General features: G+C 46.4%; 1 protein-coding gene across 3 annotated transcripts; it reads left to right on the forward strand.

Annotated features, from left to right (window-relative positions):
* Positions 1–1,129: 1,129 nt before the first annotated feature.
* On the forward strand, positions 1,130–26,955 carry TRIM35 (tripartite motif containing 35). 3 transcript variants are annotated; one of them, XM_061625872.1, is made up of 7 exons: positions 1,130–1,271; positions 3,084–3,531; positions 10,629–10,724; positions 13,691–13,921; positions 14,301–14,323; positions 16,465–16,586; positions 24,696–26,955. In XM_061625872.1, the coding sequence occupies exons 2-7, from the start codon at positions 3,088–3,090 to the stop codon at positions 25,265–25,267; spliced, it is 1,488 nt and encodes a 495-aa protein (XP_061481856.1). In that variant the 5' UTR covers positions 1,130–1,271; positions 3,084–3,087; the 3' UTR covers positions 25,268–26,955. The 3 variants fall into 3 exon arrangements, with proteins under 3 accessions (XP_061481856.1, XP_061481854.1, XP_061481855.1); XM_061625870.1 differs by lacking the exon at positions 1,130–1,271 and adding an exon at positions 1,288–1,574; XM_061625871.1 differs by lacking the exon at positions 1,130–1,271 and adding an exon at positions 2,915–2,972.

Consider the following 26,955-nt stretch of genomic DNA (forward strand, 5'->3'; position numbering starts at 1 on the left):
AGGCAGGAGCCTAACAGCAGGTAGAACCAGAGCGAATGGCAGACAATCCCCACACAGCCATGAAGCTCCCTGGGTGACCTTGGGCCAGTCACTGCCTCTCAGCCTCAGAGGGAAGCAATGGTGAACTACTTCTGAATACTGCAGGACCAACTAAGTCTAGTTTTATTCCCACTGAAGCTGACAAGGTTCTGGTCACCCCCGTGGTCTGGTTGCACGTAAGAAGGCAGTCAAGTGGGACTAACTGAAGAGAGACTGAGACTGGTGGGGCGGTGCTCCATTTGCCCTAATGGACCCGCTTCCACTGGTCTGAAGTACGGGCCAGAAACTGGGGTAGTAGGAGGCTATTCTCTCCTATATTAGCTATAGGGGCAAATGGTGAAATTGAACCACTTACTAATGCTGTAAGGGGCAGCCAACGTGGTGCCTTCCAGATGTTTGGGGCTACTGCTCTCATCTTCTCCCAGCCAGCACAAACAATGGTTAGGGATGATGAGAGTTGCAGTCCAAAACATACAGAGGGCACCACGTTGGCTACTCCTGGCTAAACCATAAAAGGGACCCATCCACTTATCTCATGACTGCTGCCTTTACTCAGAGGCCTTTGGTGAAGGATGCTTGTCAAAAGTTTTGAGGTGTGTCTGCCATTATTAATATCTAGGTGGAATTTAAAAACATTCCTGTTTACCCAGGCTTTTGACAGCTGAAAGATGGCAACCATGAAATTATTCAGCCATGAGGATATCTGGTTTAAAAAAATTTTTAAACAATTTGTATTGCCTTGTTTGCCACCCTGGGCTGTTTTGGAAAGGCGTTATAAAAATCAAATGTTTTAAAAGTAATTATTTTCATAATATCCAAATAAACAATGTATTTGGCTCGCCCCTATCATCCTGGGAGTTTGGTTCAGGCGTTAAAAAAACACCAACGACCTAGATTCAAGTTCTCACGGTAACTAATGAGAAGAATAAAACCAAAATTTAAGCGCATACAGCAAAACAGGCCACAGTTCCACAACCTGGTGAGGCAGGATTCACAAGCCACAACTCGGCAAGTTCCCATCATTCTAAGCATCAAGACGGTTTTGAATCCTGCTCCGGGGCGTGTTTGCGGCGCCTCTGCCTGCCAGCCGCGTTTGCTCGCGGGGTGTCGGGAAAGGACGAATACATTATTTCGAAGAGGCATTCCTGGCGGGCGCCTCGCCCCTTGGCTGGCACACACTCCTCGGCCTGACCTACTTTCTATGCCAAGGTGGCAGCCTGCTCCCGCCCCAGGTAGGGAAGGTAACTCGCCCGACTGGCTGGGGGAGCTTGGCCGCCGCGCCTCCATTCTCCTCGCCCGCAAACGAGCCTCTCTCGGCTCGGAGCGGGGCGGAGTTTGCAACCCCAACGCGCCTCCGGGACTTAAAAGGGAAGGCTGAGACTCGCAGCCCTCCTTTGCCGCTCTCAGGAGGCTCTCGGACAGCGGCCCGGGGAGATGGCTTCTTTCTACCCGGGCAATCTGGCCCGCAGCCCCCGCCGGAGGAGCACCAGGACCTGCTGCCAGAGGTGCCTGCCTTCTCCCTGCGACGAGCCGCGGTAAGGCGAAACCGGCCCGGGGCGGGGAGTGGAGAACGGGGCATGCACGGATGCCCGGGGCTGGGCGCATCCAGGGGGGAAGGCCAGCCCCCACGTGGCCCGATCGGCTCCCTGCAGAGCCTGCAGCGGTTGCTTTGAAATTCGTTCCTCTCGGCCAGCAGACTCCGCTCCGCTCAGGACTTCGGAGTCGCTCCTGATCGCCTGCCAACAGTGGCCGTTTACACGAGCGGGACGCCGCTTTTTATTTTTCTGCCTTTTCCATTTCCCGCGTCTCGCTCTAAACCACGACGAGGACGGAAACGTTTGATGTGTTTTTTTCTTTTATTGCCAAGCCATTAGTTTTTTTTTAAAGAAAAGCTCACTTCCGCTTTCTGTCCCGCGTGGAACAGTCTCCACCCGCGACGGCGGGTATCTCCAGCCTAAGCGGCGCTTGCTCAGAAGCAAATCGCGTCGAGCCCAACATCACTTGCTCCCAAGTTACTTGTATATCGTTACTTTTCTATCCCGCCTTTCCTGCAAGGAGTCATGCACGGTCCTCTTCCCCTCTCCATTTTAACCTCACAACAACCCTGTGAGGTAGGTAAGGACAGAGGAACAGGGACTGGGCCAAGGTCACCCGGGGAACTTGATGGCCCAATGGGGGAATTTGAACCCTGGTCTCCCAGGTCATAGCCCGTCGCTGTAACCATTACACCGCGCTGGTTCTGCGTCTGCAAAACCGTTGCTCCTCCTATTTTAAGTTTCTCAAATCGAAACAAACTTTGATGATCCCTTAGCAAATCCAGTTCCGCGTTAAAGGGACGGGGGGGGGGGAAGAGAGACCCTAGTAGTTCCTCCCGAGTAGATGCGCCCCTGCGATTGCAGCTGCCTATTCCAGATCAACAGTTTGGAAGTGCCCTGTTGGAAAGCAAGACCAAGTAGCATGTGTTTTTAAATTGTTTTTAATTTTTTTAAAAAATTGTGTTTTTAAATTGTTTTTTGTGTTTTTAAATTTGTATATTTGTTTTTAATTGCTGTATGCCGCCCAGAGAGCTTCGGCTATGGGGCGGTATATAAATGTAATAAATAAATAAATAAACTCCTGAATAAAGGCGTTTCAAGCCTGCACATGCGGTAACTTCATTTTCACGTCCGTCCCTCCTCTCCCCGCTCCTTTCCTGTATGTTGCGTCAATTCCTGCTTTGCAATTTTTTCTCAGGAGGAAACCCACTTCTAGCCCCGGAGAGGCTGGGACTTTGAAAGACATCCGTTCCTTTTCCCATTGGCCCCATGCGCTGTCAATCAAACTGTTTCTGTATTAAAATGGGGTGGGCTGTGGGGGTGGAGAGCCTGCAGAGGAGCACGAAGTAGGGAGTGGAGTGGGGCTTGGCTTCCAAAGAGCATTAGCGGCCAACAGCTGTGAGTCACAGACTGGTGTGGCAGCAACAGCTAGTTGCTGTCTTTTATTTTTGCAGCCGAGCCTTTTTGTGAAGAGGATTTGCACATTCCTCCTGTTTTTCTTTCTGGCAGAGCTATGGCCAAGCAAGCCAGATTGCCTCTGGCCCCATCCTTGCCCACGGCCACCATCAAGGAGGAGCTGCTGTGCCCCATTTGTTACGAGCCCTTCAAGGATGCCGTCACCCTCCGCTGTGGCCACAATTTCTGCAAAGGTTGCGTGTGCCGCTCCTGGGAGGGCCAGGCCCGCCACGTCTGCCCGGTCTGCAAGGCGGCCTGCTCCCCGGAGGAGCTGCGCACCAACCACACGCTTGCCAACATCGTGGAGATGTTCCTCAGGCAGGAGAAGCAGCAGCAGCAGGTAGCGGCTGGAGAGGCGTCCGTCCTCTGCCCTGTCCACGGGGAGGAAGCTAAACTCTTCTGCCTGGATGACAAGGACCTGGTCTGCTTTGTGTGCCAAAGCTCCAAGCAGCACGCGGACCACAGAATGAAGCCTGTGGCGGAGATGGCCAAGAACTACCGGGTGAGTGACCCCCTGGAGGGTCTGAGGGTGTGTGCATGATTCATGGCCAAGGGGATCCTCCAAGAAGAAGTGGCTGTGTGCTATTTGAAATCGGGCAAGGCTGTTTTCTTTATTATTATTACTATTAATAATTAAATTTATATCCTGCCCTTCTTCCCAGGAATCCAGGGCAGCTCTTAATAGGTCTAGAGCCGGAGTTCCTAGCCTGCGGTCCGTGAGCTTCATTCAGGTGCTCTGTGGCATGCCTGTGGATTTGTGGTTGCATGAAATATTAACTTGGGTCTTGGCGGACCTCTTTAAACATTTTTGTTCCTGCTGTAGCAATTGTAACACTCTGTGCTAGATGCTGTATGCAAATGTAATTGTGTTGTTATTGCCTCCTTTATTTCTTATGTGTCATATTTTCAAATGGTAAAGCAATGAAATATGATACATAGGAAGCAATACAAACACAATTAAGAATCGTACAGCATCTAGCACAACGTGTTACAGTTGCTACGGCAGGAACAAAAATGATCCAGAGATCCACCAAGACCCTCAGCCATTTTCAAGTCATCCATGGGAAAAAAAATTTGGGGACCCCTGGTCTAGAGCACACCATGTTCCAACTTGGCTATGCACCAGGGCTGCCTTGAAGACTGCATTGGCACTCTGGAGCTCCATTCTCTTCGATATTTCATGCCCCTAAGTCTGTGCCCCTACCCACCCATCTCTTAGGCCAGACTGCATGTTGTGCTTGCCATAGCAATGGGCATCCCCATGACGAGTTCTCATCCCATCCGCCATATTGTCTACCAGCACTTTCTCCATGAATTGGGGCTGTCACATAGCACGTTTTCTCTTTGCCAATGATCAGGGGATGTAAGAATTTGCTGCACGATGACCCTCCCCTGGTTCGTGTGACACAAGTGATACTGATTCCTCTCCATAGTGGATGTGATGGGAAAGGCCATATCTCAGTGATACAGCAACTGTGTTGCGTGTAGGAGGTGCCAGGTTCAATGCCCGGCAGCATCTTCAGGTAGGGCTGGGAGAGGAGGACCTTTAGAGAGTTGTTGTCAGTCGGTGTAGGCAAGACTGAGCTAGTTGAACTGATTGTCTGTCTCGGTATGAGGCTGCTTCCTATGAAGCATGAGCCTCACTCTTTGCATGGACACGGAATAATGGGCTCAAATTTCAGGAAGCCAGATTTCGACTGGACATCAGGAAAAAATTCCTAACTGTTACAGCCATATGACAATGGAACCAATGACCTAGAGAGGTAGTGGGCTCTCCGACACTGGAGGCATTCAAGAGGCAGCTGGACAGCCATCTGTCGGGAATGCTTTGATTTGGATTCCTGCATTGAGCAGGGGGTTGGACTTGATGGCCTTACAGGCCCCTTCCAACTCTACTATTCTGTGGTTCTATGGGTGCACAGTTTCACAGCTGTGGAATGCTGCACTGCTGCAAAAGCTCTTGCCCTGACTGGATCCAGTATGGCACGGGAACATAGGAAACACCCTTCAACCTAGTCAGTTCATCTAGCTCAGTATTGTTTATTCTGGCTCTCTCAGGGGTTTCAGACAAGAGCATTTCCTGGCCCTCTCCAGAGATGCCAGGGACTGAATTTGGGGGCTTCTGTATGCAAAACAGTTGCTCTGCCATTGAGCTACGGCCCTCCTAAATCGGAAACGAGTCTTTATACCAAGGCCATCTAGCTTGGTATAGTATACACTGGCTGGCAGCAACTCCCCAGGGGATTGAACCTGCATGTAAAGCAGATGCTTTGCTGCTGACGCATAGTCCTTCCCCAGATGAGCAGACTGGACTGATGGTATATTAGGGGATGCTGAGATGCCAAAGAACTTTGCTAATCCTTTTGCCAGCTGTTAAGGTAAAAGCCAACTTATCTTGACCTTGCAACATATATTCATGTGAGAAACTCCTAATTGGTCACATACAAAAGCAGAGGGCTGTAACCACTGAAATGAGGCATGCGCTCTTTAAAACCTTAACAATATCAAAGTTTATATTTAAATGTATAACCCATTTTCCACCGCAAGATTCACAAAGGCAGTTGCAATAGCATAGAACGTGGATTAATTTGAAAACAGCAGCAGCTTGGATCCTACAACTATTGCTAACATAAAATGTCACAGCAGCAAACTTCCTTCAATTCAGAAGTCAGGAAACTGTTTCCTAAATAACAATGTCTACTTGATCATGGAACAAGGTAATGAAATGGCCTGGCAGAGTTTTCCTGGGTAGGGAATTTCAAAGTGCAAGCATAACAGCAGAATAACATACTGAGGAAGAGCCACACATGCTGTCATTTGGAGTTTTGGAGTGCATTGCCATCAGTATGCCGATGACACGCAGCTCTATTTCTCCTTTTCATCTTCTTCAGATGAGGCTGTCAATGTGCTGAACCGGTGCCTGGCTGCGACAATGGACTGGATGAGGGCTAATAAACTGAGGCTCAATCCAGACAAGACTGAGATGCTGCTAGTGGATGGTTCTTCTGACCAGATGGTGGATGTCCAACCTCTCCTGGATGGGGTTGCACTCCCCCTGGAGGAGCAGGTTCGTAGTTTGGGGGTTCTCCTAGAACCATCTCTGTCACTTGAGGCTCAGGTAGCCTCAGTGGCACGGAGTGCCTTCTACCAACTTCAGTTGGTGGCCCAACTACGTCCCTATCTGGACAAGGACAACCTGGCTTCAGTTGTCCATACTCTGGTAACCTCCAAATTAGATTACTGCAATGCACTCTACGTGGGGCTGCCTTTGAAGACGGTTTGGAAACAGCAGCTTGTGCAAAATGCAGCAGCCAGATTGGTAACAGGGACCAGATGGTCCGAACATATAACACCAATTCTGGCCCACTTGCACTGGCTGCCTGTATGTTTCCGAGCTCGATTCAAGGTGCTGGTTTTGACCTATAAAGCCTTACACGACTTGGGACCACAATACCTGATGGAACGCCTCTCCCGATACACACCCACCCGTACACTACGTTCAAGATCAAAGGCCCTCCTCCGGGTGCCTACTCGGAGGGAAGCTGGGAGTCTGGCAACAAGGGAGAGGGCCTTCTCAGTGGTGGCCCCCAAATTTTGGAATGATCTATCTGACGAGGTGCGCCTAGCGCCAACACTGTTATCTTTCTAGCGCCAGGTCAAGACTTTCCTCTTCTCCCAGGCATTTTAACATGGGTTTTTAAATTGTTTTTAATTTTTTTTAAATTGTGTTTTTAAATTGTTTTGTGTTTTAAAATTTGTATATTTATTTTTATTGTTTTTAATTGCTGTGAACCACCCAGAGAGCTTCGGCTACGAGGCGGTATATAAATGTAATCAATCAAAAGATCTTCTGAAGACCCCATTGTGGGAGCAGACTTCTCACAGATGGTGGTTGCCCCCCCCACCCCGGGCTCCTACTGGGAGGAAGGGCGGGATATAAATCAAATAATAAATAAACAAATTGTGTATGTCAAAACTTTTTCCCTAGAGCCGGAATGGGGATCCTGTGGCCCTCCAGAGGTTGTTGGACTACAACTCCCATCAGCCTCAGTCAGATGTCCACTGTTTAGGAATGATGGGAGTTGTAGTCCAGCAATGTCTAGAGACCCATGGGTTCTCCATCTCTGCCCTAGAGCAACTGTGCGGTCTTGCAGAATGCATTTCTGAAAAACCAGGATCTCCCTCGTTAAGGACGTTGCAGGGTATGGAAGCTGACTTGCAAAATAGATCTCCAAATACAGATTAAAATCCACAAAAAAGTAACAAAACTGTTAAATCCCAGGGTATGGTCTGAAGGCACATGAGGCCACCAGCTTGCTGAAGCTAAGGTCTGGGTCTGGCCACTTGGGAACCACACGTATGCTGTCTTGGGTTTCTTGATGAAAGAGAGGCAGGATATAAATGTAAGAAAGTAAAGATAAAATTTGCAAGGGTTTGTGCATACTTTAATTCTTAACAAACCAGATTTTGTGCCAGATTTCCTATTCCTTGGGGCTGCATGAAATGCCAACAGTAGTGCTTGTTTCAGTTAGCCAGTCCTGTTGGAGGGCCTGGCTGTTTGCTGTGTGGCTATCCCAAAACCGTTTGCATTACACTAAAAAAAGCCTCTCGTAACCAGTGTGGTTTGCAGTCATTGGAACGTTCATGTGGTCTGGGACTTGCCCTGCCTGGATCATTGTGTGGGTTATCAATATAGCTATATAGTTGAGCTTTCCTTGTGAACTGAGGCACAGAAGGAAGCAGAAAACTACGAAGGGGCTTTGGCTGGTGGGTGAAGGGGCTCTTTGAGGTGCGCACACTGGATTCGTATAGCAGAAGATGGCTCTTGTGGCTTGAAATGGGTCTTGAAGTGGTGGGAAGGGAGGGCAGAGGATAAAGGAAATGGTGTGCACTGTGAGTCACACTTTCCAGGCCATGTTCCCGTCTGCCTCTGACACAGTATGAGCTGTGGTGAGTCACTGGGTCTTGTGTCTGATTCTAATCTTTAAGCTGAGAAGGAGGGGAGGATTGGCGGATGTATTATTCAGTGTGTGAAAAGGACCTGCTAGGTTAGAACAAAACAGGCTCAGATCTTTTGGGGGCCCTTCCCACAAGTTCAGTAACTAACGGTTTGAATGAGAGATCATTGGGTCCATTGGCTGGATCTATCCCCCAAAGCACTTTCATTTATCCCCTGATGAGCCCTATAAGTTTTACTCTAATGCACAGTAAAAGATTTGCCAAGAGTTTCACTCATGTAGAAAATAAGCACATTCTGGAGTAAACAATAAACAGATTCTACTTGTACTAGAAACACTGCACATCTCTTGAGATTTTGCATGTAGTGCAAAAATTGATGTATGTGTATATAAATGCTTTCTCTGACCACATGTGCTCCAAAAGGCAATGCCTTTAACTGCTGGATGGCACCGACTTGACCCGTGACCACTTGTAGTGGGAGTTTGTATTGCAAGCCATGCAAACATTTTCTGGCTATCCAGTGGGATGAAAATAAGAATGCCGTTTTATATAAACCATTTTTACCCTGCTTTTTCTAGATGGAAATGCTCCCAGAGTGGCTTACAAAAGAACAATCAAGGCAATCCTTGCCTCCAGGCTTAGTATCCAAAAGACACAACACAAAAGGAAAAAAAGAATGAGGCGTGAGAAGAAAACAAGAAAAACTCAGCCGCCAGTTCTTTAAAAAGTTCTGATGAAATTTATAATCAATAGAAACATTTCAGAGAGAGGAAGAACAAATGGAGCTGGTCTCTCATGGATGGCTTTCCTCCCTATCTCTCTGTCTGTGTAGCCTGTCAGAACATTTTAATATATATCTGAAAAACATGTAGCCCAGTTTTTTTTAAAAAAAGGGGCTGTTTCACCATCTCAGAAGGTATAGATTTAGTAGTGTTGGGCTTTAGCTTCTCAAGAAGGCTTTTTCTATGGTCTCTTTTTCCTCAGTTGTATCCCTTCTGTTCCCAGGCCTCTGTGCTGTTAATTGTTCCCTTTTTATAAATCTCCAAGTGGGGCTTGTAAAACAAAAAAAAGTTGCAGTGTATGGAGTGCTCCTCCTGTTCAGGATTCCAGCCCTTTATAGCCATGTTCTTGAACATGGGATCCCAGATGATGCTGGACTGCAGCTCCTGCCATCCTTAGCCAGCTTAGCCATTGACTTGGGATGATGGGAGTTAATGGTCCAACCTCTGGGGTCCTGGGATTGAAGCACACTGCTTTATTTATTGAAGTATTTATTTTACAGTTTTATAAACTACTTCACAACTACAAGCTTTTGAAACAGTGTACTGTAAGATAAAATCAGATGAAATAAACTCTAAAAGCAGTAAAATCACTTCTACAGATATTAATATTCAATAAAATGCCTGGGTCACGCTTCAGGGAAAACCTCGTTAAGCAAAAAACTCTTTGGTAGGTGCCTAGACCTCATGATGCTGGGTGCTGTCTAGTTTGAGCTGGAAATTGATTTTGGAGGACTGGAGCTGCAACACTAAAAGCCCAGTTTCTAATCAGGGCTGTGGAGTCGGTACTTCAAACCTTCGACTCCGACTCCTCTATTTTTCTACTTTCCGACTCTGACTCCGACTCCTTCATAAATGGCAAAAGTATATTAATTTATTAATATTAATAAATTAATAGTAATATGCAAATATTAATTTTATGTTGAAGTCGGAGTCGGTACATTTCTTCCGACTCCACCCAAAATTGCTTCAGACTCCATGACTACGACTCCACAGCCGTCTCTAATACAAGCTAAGCATACATCTGAGGCGTGTGGTACTCCCAACAGTGCCCCATTCACAGCATACTCCATTCCTTTCTGCCCCCATTTTCCATTTCCCCTGCCAATGGCCAGTCAGTATTCCACGCCCGCAGCCAATGGCCTGTCCTCATTGAGCTGTTCTTCCTGCCCGTCCTGTTTTTTTGGGGGAGGGGGGATTTTTGTATACTTTGGGGACCCCAAGTCTGCCAGTCTCTCTCTCTTGTGCATAGTGCCATTTTGGCTGTATGAGGATTCACACTTGGAGAATGTGTTTGTGTGTATGGTGTTCTGTCTTTTTCCATCCATCTATGATGGTGCAGCAGCCACACTTGGAACACCTTGTGCAGTTCTAGTTGCTGCATCTCAGTTTTGTTTTAACTGATTTCAATATTGTATTTTTATATTATTTTAACCCACCCTGGGGCATTATGGTGAAGGGAAGATAAGAAATTCAATAAATAATATTCTTATTAAGGCCTGGATTCTCTGTCCACTGCTCCCCTTTCTTAAGTGGGCCTGCCTAGTTGCAGGGACCCCTTCCCACTCTGCTTTTGAGTTATCAGTGTACCTGCCTGTGTCATTCCACTCCCTAAAGACTATAATAAAAGACCCAGCAAAAACTGACCAATAGATATTCTATTGTTCCGAAGATTCTAAGCAGTTAGAATCTTCCTGAGTGTTCCATGACATCACAGCAGTGCAGCCAACCTGTTAGTGGCTCCTGTTTAAGAGTTTCAGAAACGTTAATTCCTCAATGTAATTATAGGAGGTTGCCCTTTTCCTAGAAGTAAAATGGGAAACATGTAGTATAACATGTTCCTTCTCTGCCTTATTTCCAGGCAAAGTGTAAAGACATGGAAAACTCCCTGCGGGACAAAATGAAGGAATTTGGAAGGATGCAGTCCGATTACAGGCTCATTGCGAACCACAACAAGGTGAGCAGCTGCCTTTGAGCTCCAAGGGTGCAGGGCGGCTGGTTTATTTCAGGGCACACCTGCAAGCACTTTCAGTTTCCAAAAGAGGCTTCTCCTTCTGCCATGCCTGTGTGTGGCTATGGACTGGGAGGGCGAGGTGCCCTGTTCTGTATTCAAATCTTCACGTGCTGCAGTGACCGGCAGCATCGGCTCTCCAGGGTTTCAGACAGGGGACATTCCCAGGCCTACGTGGAGGTATTGGGGATCAGACCTGGGAGTTGGGACCTTCTGCATGCAAAGCAGATGCTCTACCACTGAACTATGTCCTTCCTCAACTCTGGCTGATGAAGCTCTTTCTGCGACTGTGAAAGGTCTCTCTTCTCTGTTGTATTACTTAGCCACAGGGCTGGAGCGGAGTATGATTTGCAAACTCTATGAAACTCTCACTGGGAGCTGTTTAGGTGCTGATAAATTATTTAAAAAAGAGCTACCCATGAGCATATTTACTCCTACAAAATTTCTGTGTATGGCTTGTGTCTCTGATTCTGAAGAACTGTCCTCCTAGTGGGAGAATAATAATAATAATAAAATAAAATTTTATTTTTAGGCCGCCTATCTGGCCGAATGAGCGGCCACTACAACATATAATACAGTTTTAACATATAATACCGTTATAATCCACCAACCTACATCTATACACTGTAAGCTAAAACTATCTTGGAGTCCTGTATGCCCGCTGAAACAACCAGGTTTTTAGTCCTTGGTGAAAACTTCCCAGGGAGGGGGCATGGCGAAGATCATATGGTAGAGAATTCCAGAGGGTGGGAGCCACAATTGAAAATGCCCTCTCTCTGGTCCGCACCAGCCTAGCTGTCTTAACTGGTGGGACCGAGAGAAGGTCTTGTGAGGCAGATCTCGGCAGGCGGCATATTCGGTGATGTTGGAGGCGCTCCTTTAGATAAACTGGATCGAAACCGTATAGGGCTTTAAAGGTTAACACCAACACCTTGAATTGGGCTTGGTACACAACTGGTAGCCAGTGCAGATCTTCTAGCACTGGGGTGATATGATCCCGGCGGCGGCTGTTCTTAATCAACCGTGCCACCGCATTCTGTACCAGTTGTAATTTCCGGACCGTCTTCAAGGGTAGCCCCACGTAGAGCGCATTACAGTAGTCTAAGCGAGAGGAGACCAGGGCGTGCACCACCCGTGGGAGCAGATGGACCGGAAGGTAGGGTCGCAGCCTCTGTATCAGATGTAATTGATACCAAGCTGCCCGGCTCACTGCTGCCACCTGAGCCTCCATGGACAGCTGGGAGTCAAGAATGACCCCGAGGCTGCGAACCTGGTCCTTCAGGGGCAATCTAACCCCGTTCAGCACCAGGTCAATATCTCCTACCCTTCTCTTGTCTCCCACAAGCAGTACCTCGGTCTTGTCGGGGTTTAGTTTCAGCCTGTTTCCTCCCATCCATTCACTTACAGACTCCAGGCACTTGGAAATAGTCTCCACAGCCAACTCCGGTGAGAACTTAAATGAGAGATAGAGCTGAGTTTCATCCGCATATTGGTGACACTGCAACCCAAATCTCCTGATGATGGCCCCCAGTGGCTTTACATAGATGTTAAACAGCATGGCAGAGAGGATAGAGCCCTGTGGCACACCACAATTAAGAGGCCAAGGGTCTGAAGCCTCCTTTCCCAATGCCACCCTCTGGTGCCTGTCAGAGAGATAGGAACGGAACCACCGTAAAACAGTGCCCCCAATTCCCATTCCCTCCAGGCAATCCAAGAGGATACCGTGGTCAACGGTATCGAAAGCCACAGATAGATCCAGGAGGACGAGGAAGGAGTGTTCTCCCCTATCCAACGCCCTCCTTAAATCATCCACCAGAGCGACCAAGGCTGTTTCAGTTCCATATCCAGTCCTGAAGCCCGATTGGAATGGATCTAAGTAATCGGTTTCCTCCAAGTGTGTCTGTAACTGTTTGGCCACCACCCGTTCGATCACCTTGCCCAAGAATGGTAGGTTAGAGACTGGGCGAAAGTTGTTTAAATCTTGGGGATCCAAGGAGGGTTTTTTCAAGATGGGCTTTATTACCGCCTCCTTGAGGGCAGATGGCAATGCACCCTCTTCCAAGGATGCATTTACCACCGCCTTGATCCCTTCGCTCAGTCTCTCTTTGCAGCCCACAATGAGCCACGTGGGGCAAGGGTCAAACAAACAAGTGGTCGGTCTCACCGTAGAGAGCACCTTGTCCACTTCCTGAGAGGAAAGAGGCTGAAACCGATCCCACCGGACCGGATCGCAACTGATCGCCTCCAGCCCGCTTCCTGTGTCCACGGCGTGCGGAATTGAGCTCTTCAGGCGATCGATTTTATCTGCAAAGTGTTTTGCAAATGCGTCACAGGAGGCTTTAGAGTGCTCCATGGGTTCCTGGGCAACTGGACTGACCAGGCTTCGGACCACTTGGAACAACCTCCTGGGACAACATTCCACAGATGCAATAGAGGCAGCAAAGAAATCCTTCTTTGCTGCCTTTGTTGCCACTTGGTAGGCTGCTATCGCTGCTCTAACCAGTGTCCGATCGTCCTCGGAGCGAGATTTCTGCCACCGGCGTTCTAGCCGTCTCACCTCCTGCCTCAAATCCCACAATCGTGGTGTATACCACGGTGCGGTTTGAGTTCTATTCAGGGGGAGAGGACATTTTGGAGCCACCCGGTCTATTGCCCCGGTGAGCTCCCTATTCCACTCTGTCACCAGGGTTTCGACCGGGCGGCCTTCAGACAGCTCCAAATCTCCCAGCGCATTCAGGAATCCTTTTGGCTTCATCAGGCGTCTGGAGCGGACCATCCGAATCGGTCCCTGTCCCCTGCGGAGGGTGTGCGGCAATAAGAGGTCTATTGCCTCTCTCTCCCATTTGAAGCTACATCTTTGTTTTATTTTCTCTCTCTCTTCCCTGCTGCCACACACTCTCATCCCTAACCAGGCAGAAAGTGCTAGAGTGGAAAAGGAGATTAAAAAGCAGTTTGAGCAACTGCATGAGTTCCTGCAGAATGAGGAGAAGACCATGTTGGGGGAGTTGCGGGAGGAGACTCGGAAGAAGCAAGACCTGATTGAAGACAAAATCAAAAAGCTGTCAGAAGAAAGTGATGACCTGCTTCAAGAGGTTGGCCAGCTGCAAGCTGACCTGAAGGAGGATGATATCGCCTTCCTCAAGGTAAAACTGGGGGGCACCTAGCTCCACATCCCAAGCCAAATGGAAAAACTTCCATCACTCTGTACCAGGGCTGAGGAATCTTTCACCCTCCAGATGTTACTGGACTGCAATTCCCATCATCCCTAACTGTTCTGGCTGGGGCTGATGGGAGTTAGAGTCCAGCAATATCTGGAGGGCCACAGATGTTCTGCATCCATGCTATATACATAAACACACACACCAACTAATCCTGTGTCTGGTGCCTCTGATTCTAAAGAGTTGTCCTCCCTGTAGGACAATACATTTCAAGTTTTCCCTAACTGAAGTTTCTGATCACATTTGGGGGAAAATGCAGTTTCTCAATAATGGTTTCTTCTCCTCCCCCCCTTTTTTTTTCCAGAAACACAAAAACCGGAAGCGCAGGTTTGTTGTTATTTATGTCTATGAGATTTCTTAATCACCCTTCACTATGAGGTTCCAGGACAGGTTACAACGGTGTAAGAATGCAATATTAAAATCAACTGATTTACAGTCAGAAGGGTGGTGGTGGGTCACATATATATCTTGGGTGCCAAAGGCCAAAGTAAAGCAGTGTGTCTTCAGCATATGATGAAAGCTATACAATGAGAACCAGTGCGGCACAGTGGTTCGAGTGTTGGACTGTGACCTGGGAGACCAGAGTTCGAATCCCCACACAGCCATGAAGCTCACTGGGTGACCTTGGGCCAGTCACTGCCTCTCAGCCTCAGAGGAAGGCAATGGTAAACCCCCTCTCCATACCGCTTACCATGAAAACCCTATTTGTAGGGTTGCCATAAGTCGGGATCAACTTGAAGGCAGTCCATTTCCATTTTCAAGCATGATTGCAAGGGAGTAAATCCCACTGAATTCAATAAGTATGCAAATGATCAAACCTGCCCTCCCCTCCTCCTATACCTTCCCTGCCCATCCACCAGGTCAGTGTTGGACTACGACCTGGGAGAGCAGGGTTCGAATCTCCACACTGCCATGAAGCTCACTGGGTGACCTTGGGCCAGTCATTGCCTCTCAGCCTCTGAGGAAAGCAATGGTGAACCCCCTCTGAATACCGTTTACCATGAAAACCCTATTCGTAGGGTCGCCATAATTTGGAATCGACTTGAAGGCAGTCCATTTACATTTATATAATGTGGGTGCCAAGGGCACCTCTGTAGGGAAGGAATTCCACACTTTAGGGGCTGCCACAGAGGAATGCTATTTGTTGAGCCTTCAGTCATGAGTTAAGCAATTCATTGATATACCTTGTAGTAGGAGGAAGAGGTGGTGTAGCTCTGTTGAGGAACATGCGTTCAGTGCTTTTTACCAGTCTTAGGCATGGTGACTCATCTGGATGTCACAGAAGGTTTGGGGGCATTCTTCCAGTTTCTGCAGGGACCTGGCCAAGCCAAGAGCAACCAAAAAAGTAGACTCTTGTACTGCTTCAGGTGTGGGAGGTGGCTTTTTAAATTGCATATCCCAAAGTGATAAGTTCACAACTTAGTCCACATTCAGTCCCAGGCATCGCTATTCTTAAAAGGCAGAACCTATTCCCAGCCCTGTTACTTTTGAGTAACAGTGCTGGGAGCAATTCTGGACAACGTTTGCCAGATAATATGAATAAATCGTGATAATGATCAACAGCTAATCCTTCAGCATCAGACTTGAATTTTTATCTATAAATATCTCAGTTGGTTTATGTGATTGAATTGGCTTGCTCTTTTTTGACTGAATGCAGAAGCTATTCACAAAATGCCAGACATATAATAGTTGTTGTTGTTATGTGCCTTCAAGTCGATTATGACTTATGGCGACCCTATGAATCAGTGACCTCCAATAGCATCTGTTACAAACCACCCTGTTCAGATCTTGTAAGTTCAGGTCTGTGGCTTCCTTTATGGAATCAATCCATAATAGGTTTGCTTTTAGTTGCACCATTTTTATATCCCGCATCTTCAACCCAACCATGTTCTCAGGGCGGCTATGAGAAATGTAATAAAAAGAACACACAATAAAATTAAAATAAAAAACCCTCGAGACTGCTTTTAAAGTTTTAAAAACCAAAAGATCTCAATCTTAAATACTGGGAAAAGAAATGCCTAAATGATAGTAACGAGGATGCCAGGCAAGTCTCTCTGGGAGGACATTTCCACAGGTGAGGAGCCACCACAGAAAAGACTCTTTTCCCAGTCACCTGCTGCTTCTCAGATGGCAAAGGCATACCAAGAAAGATTTCTGAGTTCTGACACACCCAGGACAGGTGAAAGAGTATTCTGACATGTATGTTTTCAAACATACAATAGTGAGGTCTAGAATCCTTTTCTTATGCATCTGAGATTCTAACAAATCCTGATGCATGTGTGTGTGTGTGTGTGTAAGGGGGAGAGAGAGAGGGTGGTTGACTTGCAGTCTTTTTAGTATCTCCATAATCATAGAAAGTTATGCTCTGGGAAAAGCTTTTGGTTTGTCTTGTCTATAAGATGCTTGGTTCTTCATCACTTCTGTTCCTCTCACTCAGCTCCTTATCTGTCTCAATTGTGCTTCCCCAGAATTGCCTGGACAGTTGAACAGCCGGAAGCTATTCCGCCGGGGACCCTCATAGAAGTAACTAAGTACTTGGATTCTTTGCAGTATAATGTATGGAAGAAGATGCTGGATATCATCAAAGTTGGTAGGTTTCTTTGATGCCAGGTGGTGTGTGTGCGCGAGCGTGCATCTCTCTGTATAGAAGAGGATCATAGAATCATAGAGTTGGAAGGGGCCTTGTAGGCCATCGCGTCCAACCCCCTGCTCACAGCAGGAAATCCACAGCTAGAGGTACTTAAAGAGTGCAATCATGTCACCCCTCAGCCTTCTCTTCACCAGACTGAAGATGCCAAGTTCCTTCAACCTTTCCTCATAAGACTTGTTCTCCATACCGGCTATCATTCTCGTCGCCCTCTTCTGAACCCGCTCCAACTTGTCTATATCTTTCTTAAAATGAGGCGCCCAGAACTGAATGCAGTATTCCAGATGAGGCCTGACCAATGCAGAATATAGTGGGACTATTACTTCCCTCGACCTGGAAACTATAGCTCTGTTTATGCAGCCCAAAACCGCGTTTGAAGAGTATCGGCCCCAGGACGGAACCCTGTGGCATTCCAGTTGAAACCTCCTTCCAGTCCGAAGCAGAGCCACCGACGACCACTCTTTGAGTACGGTTTTCCAACCAGTTGTGAATCCACCTGACAGTATTTCCATCTAGTCCGCATTTGACTAGTTTGCTAATCAGAAGGTCGTGGGGGACTTTGTCAAACGCCTTGCTGAAATCTAGATAGGTGACATCTACAGCATTTCCACCATCTACTAAGCTAGTGACCCGATCAAAAAAAGAGATGAAATTAGTTTGACAGGATTTTTTCTTGACAAACCCATGCTGGCTCCTTCTAATCACAGCATTGTCATCTAGATAGTTGCCAATGGACACTTTTATTATCCATTCTAATATCTTTCCTGGTATTGAAGTCAGACTGACCAGCCTGTAATTCCCCGGATCTTCTTTTTTACCCTTTTTAAAGAGCGGGACGACGTTTGCCCATCTCCAATCTTCCAGCACCTCTCCCGTTCTCCAGGATTTCTCAAAGATGATGGCAAGAGGTTCCGAGAGTACATCCACAAGTTCCTTCAATACTCTGGGATGCAGTTCATCAGGCCCTGGAGATTTGAACTCTTTTAGGTTAACTAGGTATTTCCTGACTATCTCCTTATCAATCTCGAACTGCAGTCCCATCCCCTTCCTGAGATTGCTACCGATGCAAGGTTGCACACTGTTCCCTTTTTGGAAGAAAACGGAGGCAAAATAGGTGTTGAGCAGTTCTGCTTTTTCCTCGTTATGTCAACATTTTGCTATCCTCATTGAGCAGCAGTCCCACCGTTTGCTTGGTCTTTCTCTTGCTTCAAACATATCTGAAAAACCCCTTTTTGTTGTTCCTCGCTTCCCTCGCCAGCCTCAGCTCATTCTGGGTTTTAGCTTTCCTTATGCTATTCCTGCAAGCCCGAGCCGCTCGTCGGTACTCTTCCTTGGTGATGCGTCCTTCCTTCCATTCTTTATACATGCTCTTTTTTACTTTTACCTCCTCCACCAGTCTTCCGTGTAGCCACATTGGCTTTTTCCGATGTCTTCCATTTTTCTTCCTCTTCGGAATTGTTTGCGATTGCGCTTTTTGTAATACGTTCTTCATGAACTCCCACGCTTCTTGGGCTCCTTTTTTCTTTAGTCTATCTAGCCATGGGATCCTACCCATCATTTCCCTGAGCTTGCTAAAATCGGCTTTCCTGAAATCCAAGGTCCATGTTTGACTATATTCTTCTTTGGCTTTCCCCAGAATCCCGAATTCCAGCATTACGTGGTCACTTTCCCCCAAGGTACCGACCGCTTTAATTCCCGTGACCAATTCGTCCGTGTTAGTTAAGATCAGGTCCGGGATTGCCAATCCCCTTGTTCCTTCTTCTAATTTTTGAAATAATAATAATAATAATAAATTTAATTTCTTCGTCGCCTATCTGGCCAATGGCCACTCTAGGCGACTTACAAAATTGTTAAAATACAATTGATAAAATACAGTAATACAATATAAAAACAACACATCTGCAGCAACAATATTAAAACTGGGCAGGAGGCATTTCAGTTATAACAATTAACCCTCCCCAGATACCCCGAATTTTTTGAAAGAGGAAATTTTTGAAAGAGGAAATTATCAGCAAGGCCCATCAGGAATTTGTTGTCATACAACAATGGAATCAATTACCTCGAGAGGTAGTGGGCTCTCCGACACTGGAGGCATTCAAGAGGCAGCTGGACAGCCATCTGTCAGGAATGCTTTGATTTGGATTCCTGCATTGCACAGCGGTCTTACAGGCCCCTTCCAACTCTACTCTTCTATGATTCTATTCTAGGAGAGGGAAACTTGTGGCATTTCAGACAATATTGCTTGATTCTTAATCCCTAGCAGCCCGAGCAACCAAGGAGTCAGTTCATGGGAGTCATAGGTTAGCAACACCTGGAGGGTCACACATTCCCCTACCCCTTGCACAAAAGCGCATGCTAGGATAGCTTATTGCAGGCAGTGCTGAAAACCCCATAACATCCTTTCCTGGAAACAAGAAGTTCCTATATTAATGAGGGAATGAATGGAAGGAATTTCCACCCCCCGCTTGTCCTGACTGTTGTCTGGTAGAAGTGCTGTATTAAATGATCAGCAGCCTTACATAACCAAATTCCTGCACTGAAATCTAAATGCCTTACAAAGGGAAATCGTACATATTCAACAGACAAAGAAAAGTGCTGGGGCTTGTATTAAAAGATGTTCAGTTTGCATGCTTAATTCTAAGGAAATCCTTAACTACTGGCACGGAATGTTAGGGTGGGAGGAAGCTTGTGAATGTTGCTCTTAAATGTTGAACTGTGTTATGTATTTTATTCTGGAATTGGTTCCTAGGATATCAAGTGACATGAAGTACTCCTGAGTTATATCTATATCTGGGGGTGAAGGTTTTTCATACCTGAATTAAATATTAAATCGCACTTAAATTCCAGCAGCCATATTATGGTGAAAGGTGTCTTCCCTTCAGTGCATAGTTATGGGTGAAATGGGGGGCTTGATCCCTGTTGGTAACGATAATGATTAGAACCAGGGAACAGTGGCGCTCCTTGCTGTTTCATCCCAGGCAAAAAAGGAAAAGATGGTGGGCAGTACTAATGAGGGTTTAAGGACAAATTGTGCACAAACAATGCTCAAAAATGAGCAATGGTTGGGCTTTATCTTTGTGTTTAAAAAAGCAGCTTTGGAAGTGGGAGAGCTGAAGTGAATAAACACTGAGGTACCAACACATTTTGAGTCCACCAGAGGAAATGGCAGTAGAGAGGTGATCTGATTGATTGATTGATTGGGTTTATTTATATGCCACCTTTCCACAGTGACCTGTGCCCAAAGTGGCTTACAACAAACAAATAAAAGCACTGGGGTAGGGGAGAGAAGTCAGTGTACAACAGAGGAAAAGGGCCTTTAGTGCTGCGGCACCTACCCTGTAGAATTCCCTCTCCTTAAATATTAGGCAGGCACCATCTTTGCTGTCCCTCAGGGTTCAGTTCTGTCCCCCATGCTAATATCTACATGAAACCGCTGGGAGAGGTTGTCCGGAGATTTGGGGTTCGGTGCCATCGGTATGCAGATGACACCCAACTCTACTTCTCCTTTCCACCTAATTCCAAGGAAACTGTCTCAGTTCTAAACCAGTGTCTGATAGCAGTGGTGCACTGGATGAGGGTGAACAAGCTGAAGCTTAATCCAGACAAGACAGAGGTGCTCCTAGTCAGTCGAAAGGCGGATTAGGGAATAGGGGTTCAGCCTGTGCTGGATGGGGTTACACTCCCCCTGAAGACGCAGGTTCGCAGTTTGGGTGTGCTCCTGGACTCAGCCTTATCCTGGAGGCCCAGGTTTCTGCGGTGGCCAGGAATGCTTTTGCACAGTTAAGACTAGTGCGCCAACTGTGCCCGTTCCTGGAGTCGTCTGATCTGGCTAAGGTGACACATGCCTTAGTTACATCCCGCTTAGACTACTGTAACGTGCTCTACATGGGGCTGCCTTTGAAGACTGTTCGGAAACTTCAGTTGGTGCAACGAGCTGCAGCCAGAATGTTAACTGGGGCTGGTTACAGGGACCATACAACTCCCCTGCTGCAACAGCTCCACTGGCTGCCAGTCTGTTTCCGGACACAATTCAAAGTGCTGGTTATGACCTATAAAGCTCTATACGGCTTAGGTCCAGGCTATTTGTCAGACCGTATCTCCCTATATGAACCTGCCCAGGCCCTGAGATCTTCAGGAGAGACCCTTCTCACGATCCCAACACCTTCACAAGTGCGTCTGGTGGGGACACGAGATAGGGCCTTTTCGGTGGCTGCCCCTAGGCTCTGGAACTCCCTCCCTAGGGAGGCAAGAATGGCCTCCTCTGTGCAGTCTTTCCACTGACAGCTAAAGACTTTTTTCTTCCGGCAGGCCTTTGGAACGAAGGTTTTAAGGGTAGTGACTGAAAGGATGCTGTATGATATTGTTTTACTTGTATGCTCCTAAACTGGGTTGCAGTATTTTAAGAGTAATTGGTTTTAACATCTTAATAGTTTAATCCTATTTTAATGCTGATTTTATATGTTTATATGTTTTTTATTTTTATAGGTTCTTAATGATATGTACTATTTTTATCTGGAAGCCGCCTTGAGTTCCAGTTTGGAAAAAGGGCAGAGTATAAATAAAGATAATAATAATAATAATATCTTTTCGGCGCCTTTTGAGGACTTTCCTTTTCTAACAAACCTCTAAGTTGAGACCTATCCGTGTCTGTGTCTGTGTTAGAATTGCTTTTAATATCTCTTTTAATATTTTTAACCCTTTTTTTAAAAAAAGATGTTTTTAAAGTTTTTTAAATGTTTTTAATGTTGTTTTGTTTTAATGTATTTTAAGGTCTTTTTATGATGTTTTAAAGCAGTGGTTCCCAACCATTATGAGCACGGGACCTCCTTTATAAGCTGAACATTTTTTGTGACCGCCTCCCCCCAGGGAGGCAGGCTGGCTGCCAAGAAGGAAGGGGGAAAACAACCTTTCTTTGCAGCCTTGCTTCTTTTTGCTTCACAAAAAGCCCTCTCCTCTCATTCTAAGTAAGGGCGCTGTCAGTAGCGGCAGTGCAAGGAGACGGGAATCAGTGATAGCAATCCCCTCTTCTTCCTGGTAGCTCCACCTTCAGCCTCCTTTGGCATCTGCCATGTATTTTATAGGCAGATGCCTGCCCTTATTGCGCCTGAAAGACGCTCTGGCGCTTCAGCAAAAGGCCTCCCCTCTCGTTTGGAGCAAGGGGGAGGTGTCCTCTGCAGCGGCAGTGGGAAGCAGACAGTGTGGAAGGAATGAAGACTTTTTTAAAAAAATTAATAAATCATTCATTTCTTTACTGTTCACGGCCCCCTCTGGCTTACTTCGCGGCCCCCCTGGGGGTCCCGGCCCCCAGGTTGGGAACCACTCTTTTAAAGTGTTTTTAGTGTTTCTGTTTGCTGCCCTGGGCTCCTGCTGGAAGGAAGGGTGGAGTATAAATAAAACAGCAATACATTCAAATAAGACAAAAACAATTTAGCAAACAAGATATATTCAAAGTTCAATCTGCAATGGCAACATTGCGTCTCTGCTGTAAAACCCACTCTGCAGTGCTGTATGTGTTTGGTTGGATAAAAGGTAAAGGTGTCCCTGCACTTGTAGTGCGAGTCGTTTCCGACTCTTAGGGTGACGTCTTGCGACGTTTACTAGGCAGTATATATGGGGTGGGATTGCCGGTTCCTTCCCCGGCCTTTCTTTACCCCCCAGCATATGCCGGGGACTCATTTTACCGACCACGGATGGATGGAAGGCTGAGTGGACCTCGACCCCTTTTACCGGAGATTCAACTTCCTCCTTCCGTTGGAATCGAACTCTGGCCGTGAGCAGAGCTTCGGCTGCGTTACCGCCGCTTACCTCTCTGTGCGACAGAGAGGTTTTTTTGGTTGGATAACCAGTGGCTTATTGTTGCCACTAGAGGACAGCAGTTGCATGATTAATCTCCATCAGCCTGCTCTAGCCTGGTGTCCTCCAGATGTTTTGGACTACAACTCCAATTAGTCCTAGCCGGCATAGCTGATGGAAGCTATAATCCTAAACGTGGATTACACTGTAAATCCTGTACACTCAAGATTAACTTTGAGGACTGCAACCAAACTGTGGGAGGTTTGATAGTCCTGTTAATTTTACCCTGTGGACTGAGTAGCTATTTTTTCCAGGAACAACAGTGTCTCTGGCTAAGGCTACGCTTCCTGGCAAGTGAGTGGACACAGTAAATGTTCCAGGGACCTTTGTCAAATACTAGGCTGATGTGCCTTCTGAAGAACAGGTTTACTTGTGACGAAATACTCAAGCTCGTGTCCTGTCTATGCCTGGTCCCTTTTTACATTCTGTACTGGCATTTGTGTGTATATAAAGTGCCCAAGAAATGACAAATTGGAACAGCACAATTGGAAGGTAGATACTGACTTAATGGGATTTCTTACCCAACTTTCATACTAAGGTCTGAGGGCCTTAGTATATATAATATAAGCAAACACTCCATAATATAATAATATATAATATAATCATATTAATTCTTATCCTATTGTTATCCACCTAGAGACTAGTTGTTGGAAGTGGTTATAAATATGGATGGAAAAATGTAACAGTGAATTGGAGTAAAGCATGCAAATTAATGATCTTATGTAGAGTAAATATGCATTTATTCACCATAATTAATTCTGAGCATGGAGTTTGAGCACTCCTACCAAAGAGAAAGCCAGAATGAAGCCTGAGAAATGATAAGCCAGAAGAATACTGCTATTTTGGCAATGACTGTCTTTTAAGAATTGCTTTGCTAGATAATAAGTATTAATGCTCATTTAAAAGTTCTCCTATGAAAACTTGCAGCTGAAATTGGGGGGGGGACAAAATGGGTTCTAAAACTGGCCTTCAACTCACCTTTTCTTTGCTGCCACTCTGTTTTGTGGTAGCAGTCCGTTTCCACCTGTATTGAGCTTTGCCCCCCATCCCTACAAAATGCCAAAATTCCCTTCCCATTCAACCTCTTGTGAACAAGACAGTGAACATTGGTGTGGGGGGGCAACTCGGTCCTAATCAGTACAAGGCTCAACTTGCCCAGCATTCAGTTTCCAACAAGAGACCAGCAGCTGCTTCTAGGAACGCTCAAACAGGCTTGTCTCCAGTATCCTGTATGCTGCCATTATACATGGAGGCTTCAATTTGGCTTCCATAGTTGCTATTTTACAGCAGGCAAGCCTAAGATCTGTAAAACAAACAAGCAGAAATTCTCTTGTGTTAAATTCTGTCACATTATATAATTCCCCACGCAAATTATTATTAATTGCATTTCTATACTGCCCCATAGCCGAAGCTCTCTGGGCAGTTTACAACAATTAAAAACCTTAAAAACAAATACACAAATTTAAAAAACACATTTTTAAAAGCAATTTAAAAACACATGCTAAAATGCCTGGGAGAAGAGGAAAGTCTTGACCTGGTTCCGAAAAGATAACAGTGTTGGCGTCAGGCGCACCTCATCAGGGAGAATATTCCATAAGTTGGGGGCCACCTCTGAGAAGGCCCTTTCCCTTGTTGCCAGACTCCCAGCTTCCCTCTGAGTAGGCACCCGGAGGAGGGCCTTGGATGTTGAGCATAGCGTACGGATAGGTTCATGTTGGGAGAGGCGTTCCATCAGGTATTGTGGTCCTATGCTGTGTAAGGCTTTATAGGTTAAAACCAGCACCTTGAATCAAGCTTGGAAACATACAGGCAGCCAATGCAAGCGGGCCAGAATCGGTTTTATATGTTCGAACCATCTGGTCCCTGTTACCAATCTGGTTGCTGCATTTTGCGCAAGCTGCAGTTTTTGAACCGTCTTCAAAGGCAGCCCCACATAGAGTGCATTGCAGTAATCTAACTTGGAGGTTATCAGAGCATGGACAACTGAAGCCAGGTTATCCCTGTCCAGATAGGGGCGCAGCTGGGCCACCAACCGAACTTGGTAGAAGGCACTCCGTGCCACCGAGGCTACCTGAGCCTCAAGTGACAGAGATGGTTCTGGGAGAACCCCCAAGCTACGAACCTGCTCCTTCACGGGGAGTGCAATTGTCTCCTTTTTGCAGTCCCATTCAGCTTTTAATGATTGTCTCCTTTTTGCAGTCCCATTCAGCTTTGACCCCAATACCTCTGCTAGTTGGCTGGAAGTTTCTGATGACCTCACCAACATTAGCACCTGCAACTACAAGCTGATGGTGGAAGTCCCAGAACGCTTCTTCACTGGCATGCCTTGTGTCCTGGGCTCCAAAAGCTATTCCAAAGGGTCTCACACGTGGGAGGTAGATATTGGCAGCATTGAGTATTGGTATATTGGAGTAGCCAGGAAATCCTGCGGCTACTATTGGAGCTTCGGCTGCGATTCCCGCCTGGGACTTGGGTATATGTACCGCATGCAGGGAACCAGGAACAAGAAGAGCCAGTCCTCCCAGGCAGTCCTGTCAGAGACTGGGCGTGGAAAGAACCTCAAGAGAGTGCGAGTCGAGCTGGACTGTGATGAAGGGGAGCTCTCATTCTACAATGCTGAGCAGAAGAGCCACATCTATACCTTCCATGACAAATTTGGGGAAGTCTTTCCATATTTCTGCATCTGCAGCGTAGATGCCGCTGAGTCTCAACGTGAGCCATTCAAGATCTGCCCGCTTCAGATTCTGGTCAAGAAAGACTATCCAAACTGAGCGAACGACGATTCACTGTATCCCTCTGCCGTATGCACCCACAAATTCTTGCAAAACATGCATATCTTAACCAACACTGGGGCAGGAAAGAGAAGTTACTATTTTTCAACATTTGGAAAGTGAAAACTTTCCCAGCAGAAATAACACTGTGAGGCCAGAAGAGGTGGGTGTCTTAAGCTGTGGATTTGGGGGTGCCATTAAGATTTGATCCATTGTGGAAGTTCTGCACAAGCCTCCTTGTAACGAAGGGGAGGGGCACGGGAACAACATGGTTCTTTGTCAGGAGAAACCTTGCCATGTGCAGATGAATGAGGAGGTGACCCTGTTAAATGTGTGTGTTTGTGTAAGGGGCTGTGTTTTAACTCATAGTGCAGTCCACTCCCAACCAATTAATGTAGGGACTTAAGCGTGAGCATGACAGCACATGTATGAGATTAGTCTAGCATGCTGCAGCCTATGCTTTGGGATAGTGGTTATGGAAAGGGAGGAGGCGGGCTGTCATAATGGTGCGGACGGAGGAATACTGCAAGATGCTTTATTTCTGCCTAACCATCTGGCAGAAGCCTATCCCTGTTGCCTCTCTAGAGCAGCAGAGGAGGTTCTAATTAAACCCTAATAATCAAACCATCTCCTACTCTGCACCAGGCATAGCAAAAGATTTATAGGTACTGGGAAAAGGCAAGACAAGGTGGTTTCTGATTGGCTGTGACCTGTCAGCATTATGTCACCACCACCCAATCAAAAGATACCACCTCCCCACTGAGCATGTGTTGGAAGTCTAGGCAGGGAATTAACCCTTTTGTGGCTTTTGACTTTGGAGATGTCTAGTTACTTCCTCTTCACTGTCATAGCTTAGACTCAGAGAGTGAATTATTCCATATGTTTGCAACTCTTGTATCTCCTGACGAAGGAGTTGTATTTAAAAAAAAAAAAAAAGCTGCACGGCAGGCAGATATTCCATCATGTGAAATTTCTTTCCCAACCCTGTCAGTGATGGCTCATTTGGAGCAGGAAAAGCACCCCCTCTCAAAATCAAAACAAGCCACAACACTTTGTTTGGAACACCATAGCTTGGGGAGGATGCTGTTTGTGGTATGGAGATGCACCAAACCAAATGTGTCTGCTGTGATGCATCAAATTAAATTCTCCTTTGAAATGGCATTGGCAGCTTTTTAACCAGCAAGTGAGCCTTTAAAAGTGAGCTGTGAGTGATCTAGATACATTAGCCTTTGCTAATGCGTGGCTGCATGCTGTGAAAAGTGACAAGTTTTTCTTAGGTTGCTGTTAAAAACACAGGAACAGGCAAAAACTGGGTTTTTCAGGTCAGTTGGCAATCCCATTTGGGATTGTCCCAGTGGAGGTATTTTATTCATTTGTGGGGTCTGGTTGCCATATTTGGGGCTGTAAAAAGAATGTTATTTCAGGACAGTCAGTCTACCCAGCCCCTTCCTGCCTTATTTGCATGCAGCTTTGCTCACTCTGCTGACACAGCTTAAGTTCTGCAGGCACCATTTTGCAATTCATCTGCTGTCTTGTGGTACAGATTTTTTTTTTTATGGGGAATGGATACTTCTGCCTATCAGTGTATTGTCCAGAGCATTGTACAAAAATGTTTATATTCAAAATAAAACGATGTACTAAAGAAGATTGGCATTGTGATAAAAATAAGTTCTTGTGTAACCTTCCAA

This window comes from Rhineura floridana, chromosome 4, assembly GCF_030035675.1.
Source record: "Rhineura floridana isolate rRhiFlo1 chromosome 4, rRhiFlo1.hap2, whole genome shotgun sequence".
NCBI classification, from domain to species: Eukaryota; Metazoa; Chordata; class Lepidosauria; order Squamata; family Rhineuridae; genus Rhineura; species Rhineura floridana.